General features: G+C 42.5%; 7 protein-coding genes across 7 annotated transcripts; all 7 read left to right on the forward strand.

Moving 5' to 3' along the window:
* Positions 1-2,228: 2,228 nt before the first annotated feature.
* On the forward strand, positions 2,229-6,167 carry KY384_008062 (uncharacterized protein; the record flags this gene model as incomplete). Its single annotated transcript, XM_044816551.1, has 3 exons — positions 2,229-3,535; positions 3,609-4,098; positions 4,299-6,167. 3 exons carry the CDS (start codon positions 2,229-2,231, stop codon positions 6,165-6,167), a joined length of 3,666 nt encoding a protein of 1,221 aa, XP_044665916.1.
* Positions 6,168-6,506: 339 nt separating this feature from the next.
* Positions 6,507-8,958, forward strand: KY384_008063 (uncharacterized protein; the record flags this gene model as incomplete). Its single annotated transcript, XM_044816552.1, has 2 exons — positions 6,507-7,144; positions 7,419-8,958. The coding sequence occupies 2 exons, from the start codon at positions 6,507-6,509 to the stop codon at positions 8,956-8,958; spliced, it is 2,178 nt and encodes a 725-aa protein (XP_044665917.1).
* A 162-nt stretch (positions 8,959-9,120) lies between these two features.
* Positions 9,121-9,576, forward strand: KY384_008064 (uncharacterized protein; the record flags this gene model as incomplete). Its single annotated transcript, XM_044816553.1, has 1 exon — positions 9,121-9,576. One exon carries the CDS (start codon positions 9,121-9,123, stop codon positions 9,574-9,576), a length of 456 nt encoding a protein of 151 aa, XP_044665918.1.
* A 356-nt stretch (positions 9,577-9,932) lies between these two features.
* KY384_008065 (uncharacterized protein) lies at positions 9,933-11,814 on the forward strand (the record flags this gene model as incomplete). The annotated part of the gene is made up of 2 exons (XM_044816554.1): positions 9,933-10,549; positions 10,605-11,814. 2 exons carry the CDS (start codon positions 9,933-9,935, stop codon positions 11,812-11,814), a joined length of 1,827 nt encoding a protein of 608 aa, XP_044665919.1.
* Positions 11,815-11,841: 27 nt separating this feature from the next.
* KY384_008066 (uncharacterized protein) lies at positions 11,842-13,005 on the forward strand (the record flags this gene model as incomplete). Its single annotated transcript, XM_044816555.1, has 1 exon — positions 11,842-13,005. One exon carries the CDS (start codon positions 11,842-11,844, stop codon positions 13,003-13,005), a length of 1,164 nt encoding a protein of 387 aa, XP_044665920.1.
* Positions 13,006-13,803: 798 nt separating this feature from the next.
* On the forward strand, positions 13,804-15,164 carry KY384_008067 (uncharacterized protein; the record flags this gene model as incomplete). Its single annotated transcript, XM_044816556.1, has 2 exons — positions 13,804-13,946; positions 14,015-15,164. The coding sequence occupies 2 exons, from the start codon at positions 13,804-13,806 to the stop codon at positions 15,162-15,164; spliced, it is 1,293 nt and encodes a 430-aa protein (XP_044665921.1).
* An 83-nt stretch (positions 15,165-15,247) lies between these two features.
* KY384_008068 (uncharacterized protein) lies at positions 15,248-16,470 on the forward strand (the record flags this gene model as incomplete). Its single annotated transcript, XM_044816557.1, has 2 exons — positions 15,248-15,978; positions 16,464-16,470. The coding sequence occupies 2 exons, from the start codon at positions 15,248-15,250 to the stop codon at positions 16,468-16,470; spliced, it is 738 nt and encodes a 245-aa protein (XP_044665922.1).
* Between the last annotated feature and the right edge of the window lie 8,629 nt (positions 16,471-25,099).

Below are 25,099 nucleotides of genomic sequence, written 5' to 3' on the forward strand. Positions count from 1 at the left end.
GTCTGCTCGTCAAAGTTGTGAATGCAAAAGGCAAACGGATCGTGACGCATATGACGGTGCGGGAAACCGGGAAGGACGCCGTTCTTTTCACAGGAGACAGCAAAGGCGAGACGGCGGATTTGAATGATATGATGGCGTTCAATCTGTACCGCGCCTGCCCGCCGCGCTCCTATGAAATCACCCTTGAGTGGGCGGGGAAAACCGTTCGAAAGACTTTCAAGGCGGGTATGGAAGCGCAGGAAACTTTGACTGTGACGCTGGACGCCGCCGGGTAATCGCGCTTGATTTTGTGCGCCGGGCGCAAATTGCTCTTGACAACGAAAATTTTTCATGCGATACTGAATCGTTCGTCGCAAAACGACGGACGCCACATTTTAGCGCGCATACCGCAGGCAAGGGCAATAGCTTCGTTACGAAGCATTGTAAGTCGATGGGGAGGCCAGAGGTTCGCTGCAATGCCTGAACGGGTAATCGTTCAAGCCTTGTTGGGTGCAAACTGAGCCTCTTTTTGCGTTTGAAGGCCGTTGCGCAGAGGAAAACAGCAAGCGAGTAAGCACTGACCGAAATCTTGAAAGCGCTGGAACGCCTGTATGATGCGGGCCCAAGCGTAACCAATCGTTTCAATGCGCGATAGAGCCGCGCTGTGTTCCCGCGCCGGAACGTTCAAGACGCTCGTCCGACGCCGGTTTTCAAAAGCGAACGCCGCTATCGAGAAAGGAGAAACTCTGACATGGCGAAGAAAAAAGACACCAAGAAAAAAGACGCGAAAAAGGGCAAAAAGAAGGGCAAGAAGTAGCCGGCTTTCCTGGAGCAGTCGCGTCACTCTTTTTGTAAAATCAAAGGCAAGGACAACGTTTTCTATGCGCTGCAAGTCGATGGGGAGGCCAGAATACGCGGGTGGAAGCGGATCAGATAGCAGTTCCGGTCTTGCCTGCGCGTTCTTCTGGTCTCCTTTCGCATGGAAAGAGCGCAGGCCAATTTCCATGCGGCCGTTTAATTTACGACTTTGAGGCAGAGACAATGCGCAATCGCAGAATGGCAGCGTAATTTGGTAGAACCCCCCATCTGGAACGCTGTCCGGGCCGTGAACGACCCGTCTGGGAGGCCTACGGCCAATCGTCCTGCGGACGAAAATGCGCGTCAGGCTGTCTTCTTGGCGTGCTTGCGTAGAAATTTTTTTCTATCCCGGAAAATTTTGGCAACCACAGGGGAAATGAAAAAAAAAAACGGTAGCGTGAGGGGGAAAACGGGGGGGAAAAAAACCCCCACGGGTTTCTCCTCCAGCGCTGCGGGGGGGGACACCCCCGGAAAGGGGCGAAGCGACCCGGCAGGGGGGGAGAGCGGGGGCGGGGGGGCGGCGCCGCCGGGGGCGGGGGGGGGGGGGGCGGGGGGGGGCGGCGGCGTGCTCTCCGGGGTGCTGGTGTCGGGGGGCGCGGCCGGGGTGTGGGGGGCGGGGGGGGGGGGGTGGCCCCCCCCCCGGCCGAATGAAGTCCGTCTCGCTGTAACGGAAGAGGGCCGCCGCTTAATCAAAAGCGCCCGGCAGGAACTGCGGCACATCGCGCATAACGACAGTGAAGACGTAGTTACGCAGATTCTGGGATGCAAAACGCTTCGGAGCTACAGCGACTTAAAAGTGGAAGCCGCCGAAATGGTTGAAGTTTATGTGCTGGAAACCGACATAGAACGAAAGTTGCTCCGCCGGGAACTCGACGGTTTGAACGGTCTTGATAGACGCCGCACAGCCTGATTTCGGGTTTCAAGCGGGTGCAATAACTAAAAAACGAACTTTTGATGGACAACTCTGGTTGCCAGAGCGAAGAGCAGCGATTTTAAGATCGCCTGTTTGTCGCAAGGGAGGCCGAAGTCCGCTGCAAACACGGGATGGTGTCACCATCCGGTAGTTTTGCGCGACTTCCGGCCTCCTTTTTGTTTGTCTGACCATTTTCACTGCGCAACTGCATTTTGATACCGCCGAACCCGCCGAAAGTAAAACTTGCGGTGGAGCGGCGGAAAAGGAGGAGGAGGCAAGACCATGCAAGACCTGTTTTACATCGTGATTACTGTGCTATTTTTCGTTATCGCTGCCGGCTATGCGCGCGGCTGCGACAAACTGTGAGGAGATGAACCGTGATTGACTACATCTGGACGGGCCTGGTGGCGGCCCTCCTCCTCGTCTATTTACTCTATGCGCTGCTGAAGCCGGAGCGCTTCTAAGGAGGAGATTTCTCATGGCGACACCGAATGGTGTGATCCAAATTTTGCTGTTCTTCAGCGTGATTCTGGCGCTGACAAAGCCAATGGGCGTGTACATGGCCCACGTCTTCGAGGGCGAACGAACGCTGCTCAGTCCCGTCCTGCTGCCCGTAGAGCGCCTGTTCTATAAACTCTTTGGTGTGCGCGAAGAGGACGATATGAAGTGGACAACCTACGCCTTCGCAATGCTGATGTTCAGCGCGGTCGGCATTTTGCTGACTTACGTTCTGTTGCGGGCGCAGGGAATGTTCAATTTCATGGGCATGAATCCCAAAGGCTTCTCCGGCAAAGACATGACGCCCGACCTGAGTTTCAACACCGCCAACTCGTTCGGCACCAACACAAACTGGCAGGCTTACGCGCCGGAACTGACCGTCAGTTACTTCTCGAATATGCTTTCGCTCGCCATTCATAACTGGATGTCGGCGGCGACGGGCATGGCGATTGCGGTAGCGCTGATTCGCGGGTTCGCCCGCCGCAACGCCGACTCCATCGGCAACTTCTGGAAAGACTTGACGCGCTGCACGCTGTATATTCTGCTGCCTATCTGTCTGGTCTATTCGATGTTTCTGATTCAGCAGGGCGTCCCGCAGAATCTCAAGCCCTATGTGGACGTGAAAACGGTAGACGCCACGCCCGCCACGAACGGAAAAGACAATTCGCAAAGCATTCCGCAGGGCTTTGTCGCCTCGCAGGAATCCATTAAGATGCTTGGCACGAACGGCGGCGGCATTTTCAACGCGAACTCGGCGCACCCTTACGAGAACCCGACGCCGCTGGTCAATTTCATTCAAATGATTTCGATTTTTCTCATTCCCGCCGGACTGACCTACACGTTCGGCAAGATGGTCAAAAATACGAAGCAGGGCTGGGCGCTATTCGCCGCAATGAGTTCGCTGTTCTTTGTCGGGGTTTGCGTGGCCTACACCGCCGAACAAAAAGGCAACCCGCAGGTCGCCGCGATGAACGTGGTGACGGCCCCGACCGATACGCAGCCGGGCGGAAACATGGAGGGCAAGGAAACGCGTTTCGGCATTACGAATTCCGCTCTCTTTGCCACCGTGACGACAGACGCGAGTTGCGGCGCGGTCAACGCCATGCACGATAGTTTCACGCCGCTTGGCGGCATGGTTCCGCTGGCAAATATTCTCAGCGGCGAGTGCATCTTCGGCGGAACGGGCGCGGGGCTTTACGGAATGTTGATGTACGCGATCATTGCCGTCTTTATCGCGGGCCTGATGGTCGGGCGCACCCCGGAATATCTGGGCAAAAAAATCGAGCAGTTCAGAAGTAAAAATGGCGATGCTGGCGGTTCTGGTTCTTGCCGCTGACATTCTCTGCTTCACGGCGCTGAGTTCAAACCTGCACATTCGCCCGCTCGCCGGAGCGCTAACGATTACCGACGCGAACAAGGCCGATGGCGAGAAATATGCCGCCACGCCTGCCAGCTGGAATCGCTTGAATAACGCGGGAGCCGACAACGGCGGATCGGATACTTTCTACGGCCCGACCTACAATAACCAGAACAACAGCGGGGCGCATGGTTTCTCGGAAATCTTCTACGCCTACACGTCCGCCACCGGCAACAACGGCTCGGCCTTCGCGGGAATCACCGTGAACACGCCGTACTATAACCTGACAATTGGACTCGCCATGCTGATTGGCCGGTTCCTGATGATTATTCCGCTGCTGGCGATTGCGGGCAGTCTGGCGAAAAAGAAAACCGTTCCCGAATCCGCTGGAACCTTCCCGACCGACTCGCCGACGTTTACCGTCCTGCTCGTCGGAGTCATCGTGATTGTCGGAGCGCTCACGTTCTTCCCGGCGCTGGCCCTCGGCCCGCTGGTCGAACATTTCCAAATGTTGAGTGGGACAACTTTTTAATCCACGAAAGACACGAAAAGACACGAATCAAGAAAAAGGGAAAAGAGGGAGGAGAAATCTACTCTCCCTCTCTGTAAACACTGTTTAAGTTGCATGGTTTGTTTGTCTTGAATTCGTGTCATGCGTGGATAAAGGAAAATACTATGGCTACGCAAATGCAGGCCCCGCCTACCCTTCCTGTGGGGACGCCGACGGGCTTTACTAAACCAAAAAACGCGCCGAAGTCGCTGATTGATCCAGTTATTATCAAACGGGCGGCGGGCGATGCGTTCCGCAAACTCGACCCGCGCCTTGTGGCGAAGAACCCGGTCATGTTTGTCGTGGAAGTCGGCAGCGCGATTACGACCTACTACTTCATCAAAAGCCTGATCACGCATAACGGACACGCCTTGTTTGTCGGGCAGGTATCGCTGTGGCTGTGGTTTACCGTCCTCTTTGCCAACTTTGCGGAGGCAATGGCGGAAGGGCGCGGCAAAGCGCAGGCCGACACCTTGCGAAAAGCGAAAACAGACTCTGTGGCGCGGCGTCTCCTTGCCAATGGCAAAGAGGAGCAGGTTCCCGGAACCGCATTACGTAAAGGCGACTTGATCGTCTGCGAAGCCAATGAGGTCATACCGGGCGACGGCGAAGTCATCGAAGGAATCGCTTCCGTAGATGAATCGGCTATTACCGGCGAATCCGCTCCGGTCATTCGGGAAAGCGGCGGCGACCGCAGCGCGGTGACGGGCGGAACCAAAGTGTTGTCCGACCGCATCGTGATACGCATCACGTCGAATCCTGGCGAAACATTTATTGACCGGATGATCGCTTTAGTCGAGGGGGCGCAACGACAGAAAACCCCCAACGAAATCGCGCTTTCGATTCTGCTGGCGGGATTAACAATTGTCTTTCTTTTTGCGACCGTAACTTTGCAACCCTACGCCATTTACAGCGTCCGGGCAGCGGGCGCAGGAACGCCGCCGAGCATTACCGTTTTGATTTCGCTGCTGGTCTGCCTGATTCCCACCACGATTGGCGGGCTGTTGTCCGCCATTGGAATCGCGGGTATGGATCGGGTTATGCAGCACAACGTGCTGGCAATGTCCGGAAAAGCGGTGGAAGCGGCGGGCGACGTGAACACGCTGCTGCTTGATAAAACCGGAACCATCACACTCGGCAACCGGCAGGCGAGCGAATTTATCCCGCTTCCCGGCGTAGAGATTAACGAACTCGCCAACGCCGCGCAACTGTCAAGCCTCGCCGATGAAACGCCGGAAGGCCGCTCGATTGTCGTGCTGGCGAAAGACAAATACGGCCTGCGCGGGCGGGAACTGGGCGACCGTGAAGCGGAGTTCGTTCCGTTCACGGCGCAAACCCGCATGAGCGGCGTCAACATGGGCGCCACAATGATTCGCAAGGGCGCGGCGGGTTCAGTCAAAAATTGGGTTATGGAGCAGGGCGGGCGCGTCCCTATGGAGCTCGACGACATCGTGACGCGCATTTCGTCTCTTGGCGGAACGCCGCTGGTCGTAGCGATCAATGACAAGCCACTTGGCGTTATCTACCTGAAAGACATCGTGAAAGGCGGCATGAGAGAGCGCTTCGACGAGCTGCGGGCAATGGGCATCCGCACGGTGATGATTACGGGCGATAACCCGCTCACGGCGAAATCCATCGCGGAAGAGGCGGGCGTAGACGATTTTCTGGCGGAGGCCACGCCGGAGGACAAAATGGCCCTGATTAAAAAGGAACAGCAGGGCGGCAAGCTGGTTGCCATGTACGGGCGACGGCACCAACGACGCCCCGGCGCTGGCGCAGGCCGATGTCGGCGTGGCGATGAATACGGGAACGCAGGCGGCGAACGAGGCCGGCAACATGGTCGACCTCGACTGCAACCCGACCAAGCTGATCGAGATCGTGGAGATCGGCAAGCAACTGCTGATGACGCGCGGCGCGCTGACGACGTTCTCGATCGCCAACGACGTCGCGAAATACTTTGCGATCATCCCGGCGATGTTCGTCACGACCTACGCTTCGCTGGACGCGATTAACTTCCTGCGCTGGGGGCCGCTGGGAGCGCAGTCGAACGCGAATTCCGCCGTTCTCGCCGCCGTAATCTTCAACGCGCTGATAATTATCGCGCTAATCCCGCTGGCGCTGCGCGGCGTCTCGTACAAACCGATGGGCGCGGGAGCCGTCCTGCGGCGCAACCTGCTGCTCTACGGCGTCGGAGGACTGCTCATACCGTTTCCAGGCATCTGGATCATTGACCGCCTGCTGACGATTTGCCATCTAGCGTAGGAATCTTTATCTACGAAATGACGTGTCCTCTGGTGTCATTTCGTAGATAGAAGGAGATTGAAATGTTACAACAACTTCGCGCTTCCATTATGAGCGTACTGGTTTTGACGATACTGACCGGGCTGATTTTTCCGTTTGTCGTGTTCGGTCTGGGGAAAGTGATCTTTCCGCATCAGGCGGACGGCAGTTTGATTGAACAGAACGGCGCGGTTGTAGGTTCGGAACTCATCGGGCAGAACTTCGCGGCGGCGGGCTACTTCCACCCTCGGCCCTCAGCGGCGGGCGGCGGCTACGATTCGACCGTTTCGGGCGGAACGAATCTTGGCCCGACCAGCGACAAGCTGCTGAACGGAATCCATAAAAAGTTGGCGGATGGCAAAACCGACGATCCGGATAACTTCGATGGCGTCAAGGATTTAGCGGCGGCCTATCGCAAAGATAACGGTTTGGCGGATACCGCGCCCGTTCCCGCTGACGCCGTGACCCGCTCCGCCAGCGGCCTCGACCCGGAAATCAGCCCGGAGAACGCCAACCTTCAGGTCGGGCGGGTCGCGAGGGCCCGTAATATGGACGAAAGCGCCATTCGCGCAGTGGTCGGGGAAAACACAGCGGGCCGGACGCTTGGACTGCTTGGGGAACCGCGTGTCAACGTCTTAAAATTGAATATGGCGCTGGATAAGATGAAGGCGCTGCCCGCGCCGCCAACGCCTGCGACGCCTGCGCCGAGGTAATTTCACCCCACCCCAACCCTCCCCTTCGCAAGGGGAGGGAGCAAATCCCCCTCCTTGCGAAGGAGGAGTCAGGGTGAGGCACACAGTTAGAAAATGTTTTTTGGCCTCCTCCCATAGCCAACCCCCGTCCGGTATGCAACAATGACGTTGCAAAAACTTCCTGACGGGGTATTTTTCAGACCACTATCGCGGCATCGAAAAACGATATAACCAGGAAGGATTGTTGACGCGACAAAGAACAAACTATTGAGAATGCGCCATGAACGATAGTACAAGCATTTCACAATTTATCTGGCTGCTGCTAATCGCTTTTTTTGTTGCGCTGATAGTGCGGCGCTTCAAGATTCCCTATGCGCTCGCGCTGGTTGTTACCGGATTACTCATCGGGTTTCGCCATCTGCTGCCACAGGCGCATCTGGAGCCCTCGGCGCTGTTCACGGTGTTTTTGCCGCCGCTGCTGTTCGAGTCGGCGATTAATTTGCGCCTGGGGGCGCTCCATCAGGACTGGAAACCGATTGCGATTTACACACTGGCGGGCACAGTCGCTTCCACGTTTATTGTTGGCTGTCTGACGGCGTGGATGCTGCATATTCCGCTGGCGGCAGGCCTGGTTTTCGGCGCGTTGATTTCGACAACCGACCCTATTTCGGTGATTGCGATTTTCAAGCGACTCGGCGCGGGCCGACGGCTGACGCTTATTATGGAAGCGGAAAGCCTGTTCAATAATGATACTGCCGTCGTGCTGTTTACCGTAATGCTGGCAGCGGTTGCGGGCGGCTCTATTTCCATTGGATCGGGAGTGGGACAGTTTTTGCAGTTGATGGTTGGTGGCGCGCTTCTGGGAACGTCCATTGGGGTCATTGCTTCGCGAGTCCATTTTGAGCTGGATGACCATCTTATTGAAATCACGCTGACGACGCTGGTGGCGTTTGGTTCGTATTTGATTGCGGAAACGATCCATGTATCCGGAGTCATGGCGGTCGTGACGGCGGGCATTGCCATTGGAAACTATGGAATGCCTTCTGCCATGTCGCCCGGCACACGGCTTGCCGTCGTCGCGTTCTGGGAATATCTGGCGTTTGTCGTCAACTCTATCGTATTTTTGTTAGTGGGCGTTGAAGTCGCTTATGTGGGCTGGAAGCATCATATTGCGTTCACTGTAGGCGCTATAGGCTTTGTTTTGCTGGGCCGCGCTGCGATCTATCCTCTTTCGCTGCTGGTTAATCGTGTTGGAGGCAGTGTGCCGCGCGCATGGCAGCACGTTTTATTCTGGGGCGGACTGCGCGGCGCCCTTTCGATGGCGCTGGCGCTGGGGTTGAGCCGGGACTTTCCTGCGCGGGATGCGCTTGTCGCCGGGACGTTTGGCGTGGTTCTGTTCTCACTGCTGGCGCAGGGCACAACGGTCGGGCCGCTCATGAAGCGGCTGGGATTGTGCGGCCCGGAGCGTCACGAACTTAAAGATCAGCGCGTTCTCGCGGGCGAAATGGTGGCTGTGCAGGCGGCGCTGGCGGAATTAGAGCGGCTTCGTTCGCATGAAGCGCATCCGAACTGGTCGGTGGAATTGCTGACGCAAAGCTATCGCGCCCGTGTGGTTGCGCTGGAGAAAGCGCTGGCCGATTTGCAGCCCGATCATAAGACGCTTCAGCAGGAGCAGGCGAACCGCGCCCATCGTCAGGCGCTGATGGCGGAGAAAAACGCTCTGCTGGAAGCCGAGCGTCAGGGATGGATGGAAGCGGACGACTGGCGCGATCTGGGGGCCAGAATTGACGCGGAGTTACTGGCCTTGCGGCTCAGTGAGGAAGCGCGTTGATTGCCTCATCGCTCTGAAGCGATGTATTCCCGTCCGCCAGAACAACTGGCGGAACGTTACGCAGCAAGGGCTGTTCTGTCCCTCACAACGATTTTTGCCTGATGTTTGAGCTTAATGAAGGCCTGCCGCCGCGCGAAATTTTGTATGGAAAGGCATAATAACATGGCGCATATTCTTGTCGTAGACGATGAAAACAATATCCGAAAGACCATTCAATTAACCCTTCAGCACAGCGGCCATACGGTTGAGACCGCAGCGGACGGGCAGGAAGCGCTGCAAAAATTTTATAGCGGAACCCATTACGATCTCATTTTTCTGGATCAGCGGATGCCGGGGCTAGAGGGGTTGACCGTTCTGGGACAGATGCGCTACGAAAGGCCGGAGGCGAAAATCATTATGGCAACCGCCGTCGGAACCATTGATCTAGCCGTTGAAGCAATGCGGGCGGGCGCGACTAACTTCCTGCGCAAGCCCTTTACGGCGGAAATCCTGCGCGGCGCAGTGGAAGCCGCGCTGCAGAACAAAACGCAGACGCCATTGAACCGGGACGGTCAGGCTGCGCCGCCTTCCAACACGCCCACATTTGGCATGACAACGATCAACGGGTTTCGGAATTGAATTTCAGCCGGGCGCGGGCGTGAAAATGGGCAGCGGAACCGGCTTTCAGTTCACCGTGCGAAATCCGGCGGGAGAAAGCCGAAAATGCGCCATCGTAATGTCTACTCTGGTAGTGGAACTGGTAAAGGCGCATCTGGATCGCGATGAGGTTCCCGGCGGAAACCGCTTCTGGCAGGCGCTTTGCGAAGAAACGTTAGCCAACTATCTCTGGCAAAACGCCGATTTTCCGCCGGACGATCTGCTGTCTATAGACGATTTTACGTCCAGTCTGCGCCGTTTTGTAGACAGCGTTATGACGGCGGGCTGACACATTTTTCAAATACTGAAAACGCCCTGCGTTTCTGAAAAGGATTTCTATGGCGCTCCTGGATAAGCTGCTTGGCAAACCACTTGCCAACCATGAAGAAGAGGAACAGAAGGTCGGGGTTATCGCGGGCATCCCTATGCTGGGACTGGACGCTCTGTCTTCAGCGGCTTACGGCCCGGAAGCCGCGCTGACGATCCTGCTCCCGCTGGGCGCGCTGGGGCTTGTCTATATTGGCCCCATTACCATTATCATCCTGATACTGCTGGCGCTGCTTTACTTTTCCTATCGGCAGACCATTGCCGCGTATCCCGGCGGCGGCGGCTCCTACACGGTCGCGAAAGAAAATCTCGGCATCCATGTCGGACTGCTGGCGGCGGCGGCGCTGCTGCTGGATTATGTTTTGAACGTCGCGGTGGGAATTTCGGCGGGCGTAGGCGCGTTAGTTTCTGCCCTGCCCGGATTGCAGACGCATACCCTGGCGTTGTGTCTGTTCATCCTTGTTTTCATCACGCTGATCAATTTGCGCGGGGTGCGCGAGTCGGGCATTGCCTTCGCTCTCCCGACTTATTTATTTATTGGCACGATGGGCGTGGTGTTGGCTATTGGGCTTGGCAGGGCCTTTCTGAGCGGAGGCCATCCCGTGGCGGTGGCTGCCCCTGCGCCCTTGTCGGCTGCCGCAGGAACCGCGACTCTTCTGGCTACTGTTACGCGCCTTTGCCAGCGGCTGCACCGCCATGACCGGTGTGGAAGCGGTCAGCAACGGAGTCACTGTCTTTGCTAAGCCATCGGTGCGCGGGGCGCAGCGGACGCTGACGGCCATTGTCGTGATACTGGGCGTTCTGCTGGCAGGCATCGCCTATTTGTCCCGCGCTTATGCGATTGGCGCGACCGACCCGGACAAGCCGGATTATCAGAGCATCATTTCGCAGTTAGTTGGCGCGGTCGTGGGCAGAGGCGTTTTCTACTACATTACAATTGCCAGTGTTCTGGCTGTGCTGGCTCTTTCCGCGAATACCAGTTTCGCGGACTTCCCGCGTTTGTGCCGTCTGATAGCGCAGGACAATTTTCTGCCGCGCGCTTTCGCCAATCGGGGCCGACGCCTGGTTTATACGCTCGGCATTATGGTGTTGACCGTTAGTTCGGCCCTGTTGCTGACTATCTTTGGCGGCATTACGGATCGGCTCATTCCGCTGTTCGCTATCGGCGCGTTTCTGGCGTTCACGCTGTCTCAGGCAGGTATGGTAGTTCACTGGCGGCGTAAGGGCGGGTCAAAAGTCCGTGTTCCTCTGCTGGTTAATGCGCTTGGCGCGTCGGCAACCGGAATTGCGCTGGGAATTATTCTGCTGGCAAAATTCGCGGAAGGCGCGTGGATTACGTTGCTGATTGTTCCGGCGGCCCTGATGCTGTTCCATCAGACCCGACGGCATTATGACCATGTGGCAGAAGATACGAACTGTCCGCGCCCGCTGAATTTAACTGGAATGGAGCCTCCGCTCGTCGTTGTGCCAATCAAGACATGGAACACGATTTCAGAAAAGGCGCTGCGGTTTGCGCTGGGGCTTTCGCCCGATATCGTTGTTGTGCATATCAGCGCGAACGAAGCGGAAGGCTTTCAGTTGCGGATGCAATGGGAAAAGTATGTAGAAGAACCGATACGTCAGGCGGGACTGCCGCAGCCGGGTCTCATGCTGATTTCTTCACCCTACCGCCGCCTGTTTACCCCCTTGCTAAACTATATCGGAGACCTCAAAGCCGAACATCCCAGGCGGCAAATTGCCGTTATCATCCCGGAACTGGTGGAAACACACTGGTATCAATATTTGCTGCACAACAAGCGAGCGATGGGGCTAAAGGCCGCGCTGCTGCTCAAAGGGGATCAGCAGGTAATCGTCATCAATGTTCCCTGGTATCTAAATGACAAGGGCGCGTGACGGCGCAAAATATGGAGGAAACGAAACATGACGCAGCCCGACGCCAACCGCGAAAAGAGGCCCGACCCGGAAGAGATTCTGGCCCGGGTGATGCGGCAGGAAAACCATCCGACCAAACGAGGCAGGCTTAAAGTGTTTCTTGGGTTCGCGGCGGGCGTCGGCAAAACCTTTGAGATGCTCAACGAAGCCAACCGCCGCAAGCAGCGCGGGCAGGAAGTCGTGATTGGCTATGTTGAAACGCATGGGCGTCAGGGCACGGTGGAGCAGCTGGGCGATCTGGAAGTTATCCCGCGCAAAAAAGTGGAGTATCGCGGCGCGACTTTCGAGGAAATGGACACCGAAGCGATCATCGCCCGCCGTCCCAGATGGGTTCTGGTAGACGAACTCGCCCATACCAACGTTCCCGGTTCGCTCCGTGAAAAGCGCTGGCAGGACGTGGAAGCGATTCTGGACGCCGGTATCAACGTAGAAACTACGCTGAACGTGCAGCATCTGGAAAGCCTGAACGACACGGTTCACGATATTACCAATGTGTGGGTGCGCGAAACCGTGCCGGACAAAATCGTTCGGGACGCGGATGAGATTAAAATGGTGGATATTACGCCCCGCTCACTAATCAATCGGCTGGAGCGCGGCGACATCTACAAAGCGGACAAAGTCCAGCAGGCGATGCAGAACTGGTTCCGGGAAGGCAACTTGAGCGCTCTGCGCGAAATCGCCCTGCGCGAAATCGCGCAGGAAGTGGACGATGATGTCACTGCCTATCGTAAAGACAAGCATATTCAGGACGCCTGGAATACCAGTGACCGCATCATGGTCTGCATTACGCCATCGCGCTCGTCGCTGCGACTGATCCGACGCGGATGGCGCATTTCGCAGCGGCTGCATGGCAGTCTCGTCGCGGTTTATGTGGAAACCAAACCGGGAACGTCGGAGGAACAGGAGATACTGCGGAACGATTTCGCGCTGGCGGAACGGCTGAAAATTCCCATTGTCACTTTGCAGGGCAATGTCGGCAATGAGTTAATCCGTTACGCCCGCGAAAACAGGATTACGCAAATGGTGATTGGACATTCCAGCCATTCGCGCTGGCATGAATTCGTGTACGGCTCTCTGGTTCATCGGCTTACGAAAGAGTTGCGGAGCATGGATATTCTCATTGTGGCGCAGCCGCAGGAACAGGCGGAATGAAACCAGATTTCGAGCGAAAATCCGGAGCAGGCGCCTCTTGATTGCCGACTCTTATATCTCATTATCGCCTGAAAATTCACTGTCTCCTTTCCTTGGCGAAGGCAAGGGTCAGAGTAACGGTCTGACAAGCCGTCAGTATAACTCGCTTCGCAAAACTTCTATAACTCTCCTTACGCAGTCGGGCCGTTGCCGGGTATTTACAATGCCTGCCCTCCCGTTCCAGCAAATGGTCGCCCGCGTAAGGAAAGTTCCTTACTTCCAGCCCCTGCCTCTGTAAATGCAAACCTCCGCAAGAAGGAGGGCATTGTGTCAGACGTCTGAACAAATGCTATGTCAGACGTCTGACATTCAGACGTCTGAACGATAATGCGCCTTGTTGCGGGAAAACGGCGCGAAAAGCAGAGGTGCGTGCGCTTGAAGAGCCTTAACTTGTCCGCGAGGGATGAAAGCGTCTCCGACGTTCCTCACAGAAGGGCATTGTGTCAGACGTCTGAATGTCAGACGTCTGACATGGCATTTGTTCAGACGTCTGAATCACATTGGTTCAGACGTCTGACACACAAGGCGCAATTCCGCCCTCATGTAACGCGTGCTTTCAGCGCCTGCTTTTCCTCTAACCAATAATTCCAGCGGAAGTCGCAGCCGCGCGAAAAGGCGGAGGCCCCGATCTTCACGCGGTCGCGTTCCCCCGGGGCCGCTGAGACGCGCTGGACGTTGGTTGGTCTGTTCTGTCTGCTCTGCGCAATGGGCGGAACTGTCGCGGGTAATTTTTACTGGAAGAGCGCTCTCGTCCGCACAATGTTTAACAGAGGCTTTGTTGACGCCCTGATACACCGTGACCCGCTCGCTTCTTTCACGCCGGAACTCCAGTTCGCGGACAAGCCGCATACCATCAACGTGATGTTCCTCGGCTGCGACTCCGATTGGGACCCCACAAGCCGGTGGCCCTGAAAAACACGCTGACCCGCAGCGATGCGATTTTGATAGCCCATATAGATTTTGATGCCAGAACTATTCATGCTCTGAGTGTTCCCCGCGATACCGCTGTGCATATTCCGCAGCGCGGCTACAACAAAATCAACGCCGCTCATGCGCTTGGTGGCCCGGAACTAACCAAAGAAACTGTTAAAAGCGTTTTCGGCATTGATGTTGATTATTACATGACGCTGAATTTCGATGGCTTTATGAAAGTCGTGGACGCGCTGGGCGGTGTAGACATCAACGTTCAGAAAAAACTGGATTATGATGACAACTGGGGCAACCTGCACGTTCATCTGAAACCGGGTTTCCAGCACATGAACGGCTACCATGCTATGGGCTACGTTCGTATTCGCCATTCCGATGACGATATTCAGCGCACCGCCCGCCAGCAGGATTTTCTGGAAGCCCTGCGCTCCCGCATCAAAAGCCCGGCCAATCTGTTGCGTCTGCCCAACGCCCTGAACGCCGTGACTGACAGCGTCAAAACTGATATGACGCAGGAGCAGATGATCACAGTCGCGAATTTCGCCCGTCTGCTGGATCGCAAGAACGTTGAGGTTGGAACCCTGCCGGTGACGGAAGGCCCCAGTTACGTCTATATCAAACGGATGGAAGACGCGGCGATTATCCGCAAATTTTTCTATGATGATGACCGGTTCGCGGAAGTCGCGGTAAATGCGCCCGGCGAAGATATTGTAGCGCGGTTGTCGCGCAAAGCGAAACATAAGCGGCATGGCAAACACGCTATAACGGTAGACGGCCCGCAGGACGACGACGGGCAACCGTTGCTTTCCAAAAAGACCCGCCGCCCGGGGGAGAAAAAGACAAACACCCCCCCCCCCCCCAAAACCCCCTGCGGGCGGCGCGCCGCGCCCCCCCGCGCCCGGCGCCCCGGCCCCCCACACGCCCGCCCCCCCACAAAAAACCCAACCACAGCCGCCGCCGGGCGGGGGGGGGGGGGGGGGGGGATGGCGGCGACAAAAGCGCGCCTCCGCCCGCAGCCCCGGAGCGCAATAAAGGCGCTGGCACAACCGACACAGGCGAAAAATGATGTGATAGGCCAATCCCTATTTCAGGTAACCTTCGGGCTATCGCCCGCGCAGATCATTGGCGGAGCGTTGTACAGCGGTAGGGTTCAGCCTGCTGTAATGGTGGCAGCATCAGACTTTAAACAGTGAAAATTCTCCACTGCGAAATAACAGGCCGAAGTAACAGTCCACTCTTGTGGGAATCTTTTATTTTTTTCGACGTAATCAAAAGCATGGACACTCTGGCTCAACTTTCTAATGACGAACTCGTCGCCCTCATCACGCAGCAGGCGGAGCTCATTGGCTTTCTTCAGCAGCAAGTGGCGGCGTTGCAGAAAGAAATCGAAATGCTCAAAGGCGGCGGCAAGGGAACGCCGCTGTCCAAGCCCCCATCGCCCGATGGGGTCAAGCCCAACACCGCGCCCGCCCAAACCGCCGAGGCCCAAGCGCGCAAGAAACGCCCCAACGCCTTCACGCGCCCCCGCCAGAGGCCTACCGAAGAAATCGTTCACACCTGCTCCCACTGCCCCGACTGCGGACGAACCCTTGCCGGCGGCAGCGAGTACAGCCGCCGCCAGATCATCGAACTGCCGCAAATCACCGTGCGGGTCATTGACCACATTGTGCACGCCCGCTACTGCGGCGTGTGTCAGAAACGCTGCGTTCCTGCGCCCGACCTTTCCGAAATCGCCGTCGGTCAAAGCCGCTTCGGACAGCAGGTTCACGCCCTTGTGGCGTACTTGCGGCAGGTCGGACGCCTGCCCGTTCGCACGATTGCCTCCCTGCTTTCGGCGCTGTGCCATCTTAACGTCAGCGCGGGCGAAGTCGGCGAAATGCTGGCGCGGGTGGCGCAGCAGGGAAAAACGCCTTATGCCGCCTTGCAAAAGCAACTGCAAGACAGCGCTTACGTTCACGGCGACGAGACGGGCTGGCGCGAAATATTTTTTTCTGTTTTAAGTATTAGGTTAATATTTCGCCCTAATTTTATTAATAATATAATAGAATCTTCTATAACTATAATATTAATTTTAAATTTTAAAATAAGATTTTTAAATCTTTTTTTATAATTTTCTTAAATTAAAAAATATAAAATTAAAACTTTAATAAACTTTAAAAAAAATAGTTTAAAATACTATAAATAATAATATAAATCTTAATAACTTGATTTTTAGTACTATTTTATTTAATTAAAGTTATAGATTTAACTTAAGTTAATTATCTTTATCTTTTAAATATATTATATTAAGAACGTTAAAAGCTTTAAGTAAGGAACCTATTATTTATAACTTTATATTTTAAGTATCTATATTATCTTTATACTTATAAAATATAAACTAAATAATAAATAATATATAATTAAATTAGTAAGTATATATTATATTTAATAGACTACTACTAGAATTTAATAGCTAATATATTAAATTAACTTAACTATTTAAATATTATTAGGGATTAAATTTAAAGTAAATAGCTGCAAAAGACATAAAATATAATATATTAAGAAAAAATACTATTATAAAATTAGCTAATTACTTTGCTAATTTTATTTTAGCTTTTATATCTTAATAATAGAAAGATAATTTAAATTATATATTTAATATTAATTTTTTAAATAATATAAATAGCAGTAATAATACTATTATTAAGGTTACTAGTTTAAATAAAATAATAAGTAATAATTTATAAATAAAGCTAATAGTTAATACTAGAGATAAATAATATAGTATAAATAATCTTATAAAATATAAAAAACTAGTTTATAAAGATAAAAATACGCTAACGCTATATAGAGTATTTTAAAAATCTATTATAAATAAATTAAATTCTCTTAGTAAGCTTAAAAAGTATTAATTCTAATATAAAACTTATAAAATCCTTTAGAATTTATTTAATAACTTTAATAACCTTTTAAATATAATTACTAATATATCTGCCTTTACTAAATAAGCCTAAAAGTATTTATTTAAAACCTTTTAGCTTTTTATTTTAACTATTTAAAAAAATCCTTCTTAGATAAGGAAAGTATATTATTAATCTTTTTCTATAAGAAAATAGAAGCTATTAATCCTTTTCTAGGAAAGACAAATAGCTACTAAAGCTTTTAAATAGCAGAGGGAGAGCTATAAGCAATTTCCTTTTCAAAGGAAGGAAAAATACTTATTATATTACTTTTCTAGTTAGGAAAAAATAGCTCCTAAACTCTTTAAATAAGGGAAAAACGCTTAATAAATATTTTAAAGAGGGAAGAATTATTATTAAATTAAAAAATTAAAAGATTATTATTTTTAAACTTTATTATTTTCTTTATATAGCTATAATAGCTTAGAAAGAAAGTAGTAGATCTAGAGCTATCTAGTTTCAAAACTTAATAAATAGCTTAGTATATCTTAGTAGGTATTATATAGCCCTTAAGGGCTCTAAGACCCTATAAGTAGCTTAGTATATCTTAGTAGGCATTATATAGCCTTTAAGGGCTCTAAGATTTTATAAGTAGCTTAGTATATATTATATAGCCCTAGCGCTAAAGCGATCCTAGAAGTAGCTTAATAGGAGATTATTAAAGGATAGTAAGGAGGCTAAAAGGGATTAAAATAATTATTCCCGCTAAGGTATTAAAGATTAATATTAATAACTAAGGCTAGTAAAATCTAATAAGATAATATTTAATAGCAAATAAATCTTAAAATAAATAAATAACTAATAAAATTATAAAACTAAAAGCTATTAAAGGGGGGGAATAAATTTTAATCTATTTTAAAGCTTAATAAGCAAATTTTTATATATTGGAAAGAGATAAAGCTCTACTTTTTTAAAATTTTTTTCTTCTTTTAAAAAAGGGAAAAAAATAAAATTTATTAAAGGATAAAAAGGATAAAAGCTAAAGAAGCTTTAGAAAAAGGATTAGATAAGGATATAAAAAAGTATATTATTAGGGGGGGATATTTTGCAAAGTATTTAACCTTTTAGATCTTTTTTTAAGATTATAAAGAAGTTTTTTATTAATTAAAAAATTCTAAATAAAAGTAATTAAAATTAAAAATCTAAAAATATTATTGCTGCCTAATTTAATTACCTTTTTTTAAAAAACTTAGTTTAGATATATTATTTTTATAAATAAATAGTTATAAAATTAAAAGTAAGAAGCAGCTAAGTTAGTAGAAAAGGATAAGAAGAGAGGGTATAATTAAATTTATTTAACTATTAATTAAAATACTATCTTTTAAAATATTAATATAGAAAGCTATTAGCGGCAGTAATTTTAGTAGCTCTTAACTTATTTTTATTTATCTTTATTAATAATAAAAAAGGGGGGATAAAGGGGATTAAAAGCTTTTTTTTTTATTTCTTTTTTTTATCTTTTTTTTTCTTCTTTAAGGAAAAAGATAGATTATAGGAGCATAAAAGATCTAATAGATAGAGGGGCTTTATTAGGTAGGGGGACTAGTCTTTAAGTAATAAACTACTCTAAAGTTAATTAGATATAAGAAAGGAAAACATAGGAAAAACAACTAAAAAAGGGGAGGGGGGATAAGCTTACTTACTAAAGCTAAAGGATTTAAAGGAAGGCGGAGGCAGCAATATAATAAGAAGCAATAGTAAGGTAGGAAAGATAAACCTTATTATCCCTAATCTTAAAAAGGGCTAAGTATTTAATAGTAAAGGTTAAAGGCTTAATAAAAAAGAAGTACTTAAGCCTAACTCTATTAAAATCTTTAGTAGTAAGGAGGTAATTAATTATATTATATTAAAGATTATTAACCCTAACTTTACTAAGGGAAAAAAGCTATTTTAGCTTAGTAAGGGATAAAAGATCTTTTATAGAAGAGGTAGAAAAATTAAAGCTAGCAGGGAAATAGCTAGAAGCAAAGCTTTTAAAGGCAGAATAAGTGAAGGCAAAAGCTACCCTAGCTTAAAAGAAACTAGAAAATCTAAATTAAAAAAAAACTAGAATAAAAGAGGGGAAAAGGCAAGGGCAAGGTATAAAACTATTTAGTTAAATTAAAAAAAGCGCTTATTAAAGCTTATTAAGCTTTTTAAGGGGATATAAATATTAATAAAGTAAAAGTTATTTTTAAAAAGGTTAAAAGATTAATATATAAACTTAATAACTTATTTAAAGGGGTAAAGCTAAAGCTTTAGCTAGTAAAGCTAATATAAATTAATTTTAAAATAATATAGGAATAGTATATAAGTATAGTCCTTTTTATAAAGTTAATAATAATAAAGTTTATAGAAAAGTAGGTAAATAAAATTAAATATATTTAGAGGAATACTAAATAAATATAAAAGCAAAATAAAACTATAAAATTATATTATTATTATTAGATATTCTAATAGCTATTAGGATACCTAATAAATATTAAAGACCTAGCAAAAAATAAAATATAAAAAACCTTTTAAAAGCAGATAATAAAGTATCTAAGCTATAAAAAATAATAAAAGATTTTTATAGATTAATTAGGGGTAAGAGTATTAGCATTCCTACTAGTAATAAAAAAAGCTAGGATATAATTTATAAAAAATTATATTTAATTAAAGAAAAATAAAAGCGCTTCTAATTATTTAATTTTTAAAGAATTAAAAATTTAGGTAGAAATAATATAGGAATTCTCTAAGTATTATATAGGGATTAAGGCAAGGAAAGCCTTTTTACTTTAGATTAAAGAGGTAAAAAAGGTTAAGTAGCTTTTAAAAGCGCTTTATTTTATTTTAAAAATAAAAGTAATTAAGGAAATTTAAAAGATATTAATAAAAAAATAAGTAAAACTCTTTAAGCTAGTAGGGGAGAGTTTCTAAGCTCTATTAGATACAAAGAAGCTAAGTTTCCTAAATAGATTAGGAATAACTCTAAAGCTAAAAGGTTCTTATTTCCTAATAGGAATAGTAAGAATCTTTAAAGGAAAAAAAGATATTTTAAAGGGATTAATATTTTTAGCTAAAATCCTTTTATTAAAGGCATTAGTATTAATGTTAAAAAAATTAATATCTTTAGCTAAAAACCTTTTATTAGAAGTATTAGTACTAATATTAAAAGGATTAATATCTTTAGCTAAAACTTTTTTATTAAAAGTATTAATATTAATATTAGAAGCATATAAGCTATAAAGAAAAAAATTTAATAAAACTATAGAAGCTTTTTAAAATAGGTTAAAAACTTTTATAAACTCTTCTTATAAAGAGGGTAAGTTTTTTAAAAAACTTTAAGGTTTTTTATAAAAGTAGCTTTAAAAGATTTAATTCTAGAAGGAGGGACAATTATAAAGCTTTAATATTAATATAATATAGCTTTTTAAATATATAATCTAATTTGTTTATAGAATATAAATAGGCTTAATAAAAATAAATAATAAAAGATTAATTATTAATTACCCTTTAGAAAATTAATTTTTTTAAAAATATATACTTATATATATTATAGTTCTATTATTAAACTTATATTATTATTATTAAAATAAACTATAATATATACCCTCTTACTTTTCCTATACTAGCTTTATAATTGCATTAGATATCCTATATTTTAATAGTATAATAAAGGGTTAAATAAAGTAAAAATATTTTATAGGGAATAAAACTAATAAAAGAGCTTTTACTTTAGATAAAACCTAGAACTTCTTATCCTATAGAGGGCTAATAACTATAAAAGGGGAAAAAGTAAATTAAAACCTTTTAACTTAAAATTTAGTAAATATTAAAAAAAGATATTATATCTAAGAAGCATGTTATATAAACTCCTATAAGTATGCTAATAAAATAAAATTCCTATTACCTATTTAAAATAGCAGAAAAAAAGCCCTAATAAATAAAAAAGCTTTAAAATAAAGAAAAAGAAAACCTATAACTAGAATTAAACTAAAGACTCTAATAGAAAAAATAAAAAAAAAGTAAGTAAAGAACTAGAGGAGGAAAAGGGAAATAGGTATATTAGTTAGCTAGGCGCTCTAGAAACTATTTATAACTAATATAATTAAGAGAACTAAATACTTAGCAAAGACTACTTAAAATTATATAGGGGGGCATAGTCCTAATAGGTTAGAATTTATAAATGGAAAAGAATTAATAACTATAAATAAGAATTATATAAAACTAGCTATAGAAGATTATAAAAAAGTATAATAGCCTACTTTAATAAAAGTTAAGCCAAATCTTATAATATAAGCTAGGTATAAGTAATAAATATACTAATAGAATCTTTTAACCCTAATCCTTATTTTTAAATATACTCTTTTAATTTCTATAATTTAAAATAACTTAGGTTATAGAGTTTATTTTTAGAAAGTTTTTTAATAAAGCTATTTAATTTAATCTTATAATTATAACTTTAGTAAAGTAGGAGCTAGCTAGCCTTTTTCTTATTAAAGACCCTTAGTATATTATATAACTATTTTAATATTTTAACTTTAAACTCTTCCCTTATTAAAGCTAAAGCTATTTTATTTAAATTTATTAAGATTTCTAAGTATAGTTTTATTACTTTAATTAAATAATTAATATTTAATATAAATATTTTATAATACTTATTATTCCTTTTTTTATTTTTTATTTTAATTAAAGAAAAGAATAAAGCTACTTTAATTATTATAATATTAAAGTTATTTTCTAGTATTTTATTTTCTTTTATTATTAGTTATTTTAAAATTAATTTTAGCTATAATATTAACTTTAATATTATAGGAGCTTTTATAATTATTAATTTTTAATTATTTTTTTTTTATAAATTTTTTAAATATTTTTTTAATTTTAATAAAAGTATTATAGAAAGAATTCTCTATAATTTTAATAGTTTTCTAATAGTAGGGGGTTATTACTATATTAGAATTTTACTAGTAGTTAGCTATTTAACTCTTTTTAGCAGAAATTATATTCTATTTTTAAAATAATTAATAAATATTTAATTTATTTTTATCTATAGGAATCTAATAATTAAAAAGTAATTACTAAGCTTTATAATTAAAAATAATATAAAGAAAGATATTTTTCTTTAAATTATAAATAATAAGTATAATTTATATATAATAAGTTTCTTATTTATTTTATTAAAAGCTTTTATTAACTTTAGTTTTAATAAAAAAATAGTAATAATTAAAAACTAATTTATTAGTTTTTATATAAAGTATAAATTAATAAAAGTATAACTTAATATATTAGTATCTATTAACCTATTATATTTAATTTTATTTTATATAATATTTAGCTTATAAACTTCTATAAATAGCTTAAATATAAAAGGGTTAAAATACTAGTATAAAGGGCTAGTTAATAATAAAATTAGAACTTCCTTACCTTCTTCTATATCTTTAGAAAAGGCTTTTAGTTTTCTACTTATTTAGGCTTACTATCCTCTTTTTTTTAAATATTTTTTAATATTCTTTTTCTTTTAAATCAATCTCCTAAATTTTAGTAGTAGGGTTATAAAAAGATCCTCTTTATTTATATTTTTTAATAATATAACTAAACTTATAATATAGGAAATAGTTTTTAATATTTTTATCCTTTTTAGCTTAAGTTATTTAAGTAGGATTTTACTTTATAGGAATAGTATATAATTCTATTTTAATAAATAGCTTTAAGAAGTTAGCTATAAATTTTAAAAGCTAATTTTATAATATTAATATTAATTATAATAATAAGCTATAGGCTTTTACTGAATTCTTTTTATTATATTTTTATAATTAATTATTAGTTTTTTTAAAAAAAAGTACTATTTTATTAAAGGTTTTAAAATAATTAAAGATTAGGTACTTTATAAGCTAAAATAATAAATAATTTTCTAAATTATTTTTTTATTAATTAGGTATTTTCTTTAATATATATACTATCTATTAGAATTCTATATAGAATATTAGAAAAAAATATATTCTTTATTTAAAAGTAATATACTTTTATTTAATATTACTAGTATAGTTATGATTTTAGTATAAAGTATTAAAATAATTAAAAAAAGCTTATAGTTCTAGAAAAAAAATTAGAATTATTATATTTATTATTTAAAAAAATAATAATAAAATTAAGTATATTGCCTCCTAACCGACTTTTAATATATATAATTTATTTATTAGTAGTAAAGTATTTATTTTTATTGTAATTTAGCTTATTTATTATTAAATTTTTCTATAAATAATATATAACTTTACTATTTAATATTATTATAAAATATTTAAAATTAATAATTTTTCTATAATAGCTTAGTATAATTTTAGCTATTATTACTTTATATTTTATTTTCTATTTAAATATAATTTTATATTAAAGATTTAACTTAGATTTTAAAAGATCCTTTTTATTATAAATAGAAGTTTATAAATTATTATTTAGTTAATTTACTTTTTCTAATTCTTTTTATATTTCTTCTAGCTATTAGTTAATTTTATTAATATCTTAAATTACTTTTTTATATTTTTTAAAAAGTATATCTAAATATAAAGCTAATTATTAAAAAATCTTAAACTTAAACTAAAGTTTAATATTATTTTTTAACTTTTTATTATATTCTTCCTATTATTTAAAGGAATTAATACCCTAAATATTAAAATTTTTTATTTTCTTTAATTCTTTTTAAATTATACTTTAATAAGGAATTTTATTAAATCCTTCCTATTTAGTTTAAATATTATATATATTTATCTATAAATAATATTATTTTTTAACCTTTTAAAAATTATTTTTTTAATTAATTATATTACTTATTTAGTTTTTATTCTTTATTATAATATATTATATTTAATAAGCTTAGGAACTCTATTTATTTTTATTTAAATTTATTATTTAATTACTATTTTTTTTTAAATATAGCTATTATTTTTTTTATTATTTTTTTTAAATATATAAAAACTATTTTTAACTACTTCTTTATTTAGCTATATAGCGGTAACTAAGGTTAAAAATAAAAACTAATAATAGTCTAGCCCCTAGTAAGGTTTATTTTTATAATATTATTACTTAAATATTATAATAATAGTAATAATCTTAGTTCTAATATTAAAAGTCTACTTAGGGATAAAAACTAGCTCCTAAGGCCTAGAAAAGATAAAAAAACTAAGATAAAAAACTAGCTTTATTTTAGGCGGAAACCCTATTTATATACCTAATAAAATGCACTATATATTAACTTTCTAATCTATATATATTTACTATTATATAAGAATAGTTTGCAATATATACTAAGACCTTAACACTACTATTTCTATATAAATAGAAGGGATATAATCTAGATTATAATATAAATTCTAAATTAATTATATATTAGGAAAAAACAATATTATTACTAATAAACTTAGTAGATAGCTAGATCTATATTAATAAAAGTATAAATATTTAGTAATAATATTTAAGTAAGGTAATAATAGAATATTATATTTAATATAAATTAATATATTAATAAAGGATAATTTTATTAATTAAATATAAAAAGTATATTAGAATAATAAAATAGCTTAAAAATAGATTAACTTAAAATAGAAAAAACTATTAAAATATTAGTAATAATATTATATACTAAAGGAACTTTTATAAAAACTAATATAAAAGTATTATAATAACTTAAAGTATAGATATCTAGGAATAGTTAGAATATATAAACTTATTAAATAAAATTAGTTTTTATTAAATATAAGAATAGTAATTAATAAATATATTAAAGAATACTCTTTATATAAAAGAAATAAAGCTAAAAACTATAAGAAGTATAGCTATCTATAAAAAAGTATACTTACTAAAGTTTTTATAGCAATATATTATAATAGATTTTATAATAAAATTATTATTATTATAAGACTTAAAAACTAAAGAAATATATAATACTATAATAGTTATAGTTAATAGATATATAAAGTATACTATAATAATACTATTTAGTAAAATATATAATATAGTATAACTAGTATATATATTCCTAAATAGAGTAATTAGAATTAGAAAATTCTTTAAGGAAATAATCTTAAATAGAGATAAACTATTTATATCTTTATTTTAGAAAATAATTATAATAGAAATTAAAATAAAGCTAAAGCTCTCTATAGTATATTACCTAGAGATAAATAGCTAAATAGAAAAAATAAATTAAATATTAAAAATATATTTATAAT

The sequence above is a fragment of the Bacidia gigantensis genome (genome assembly GCF_019456465.1).
Source record: "Bacidia gigantensis strain McMullin 20006 chromosome Unknown contig_295, whole genome shotgun sequence".
Taxonomy (NCBI): domain Eukaryota; kingdom Fungi; phylum Ascomycota; class Lecanoromycetes; order Lecanorales; family Ramalinaceae; genus Bacidia; species Bacidia gigantensis.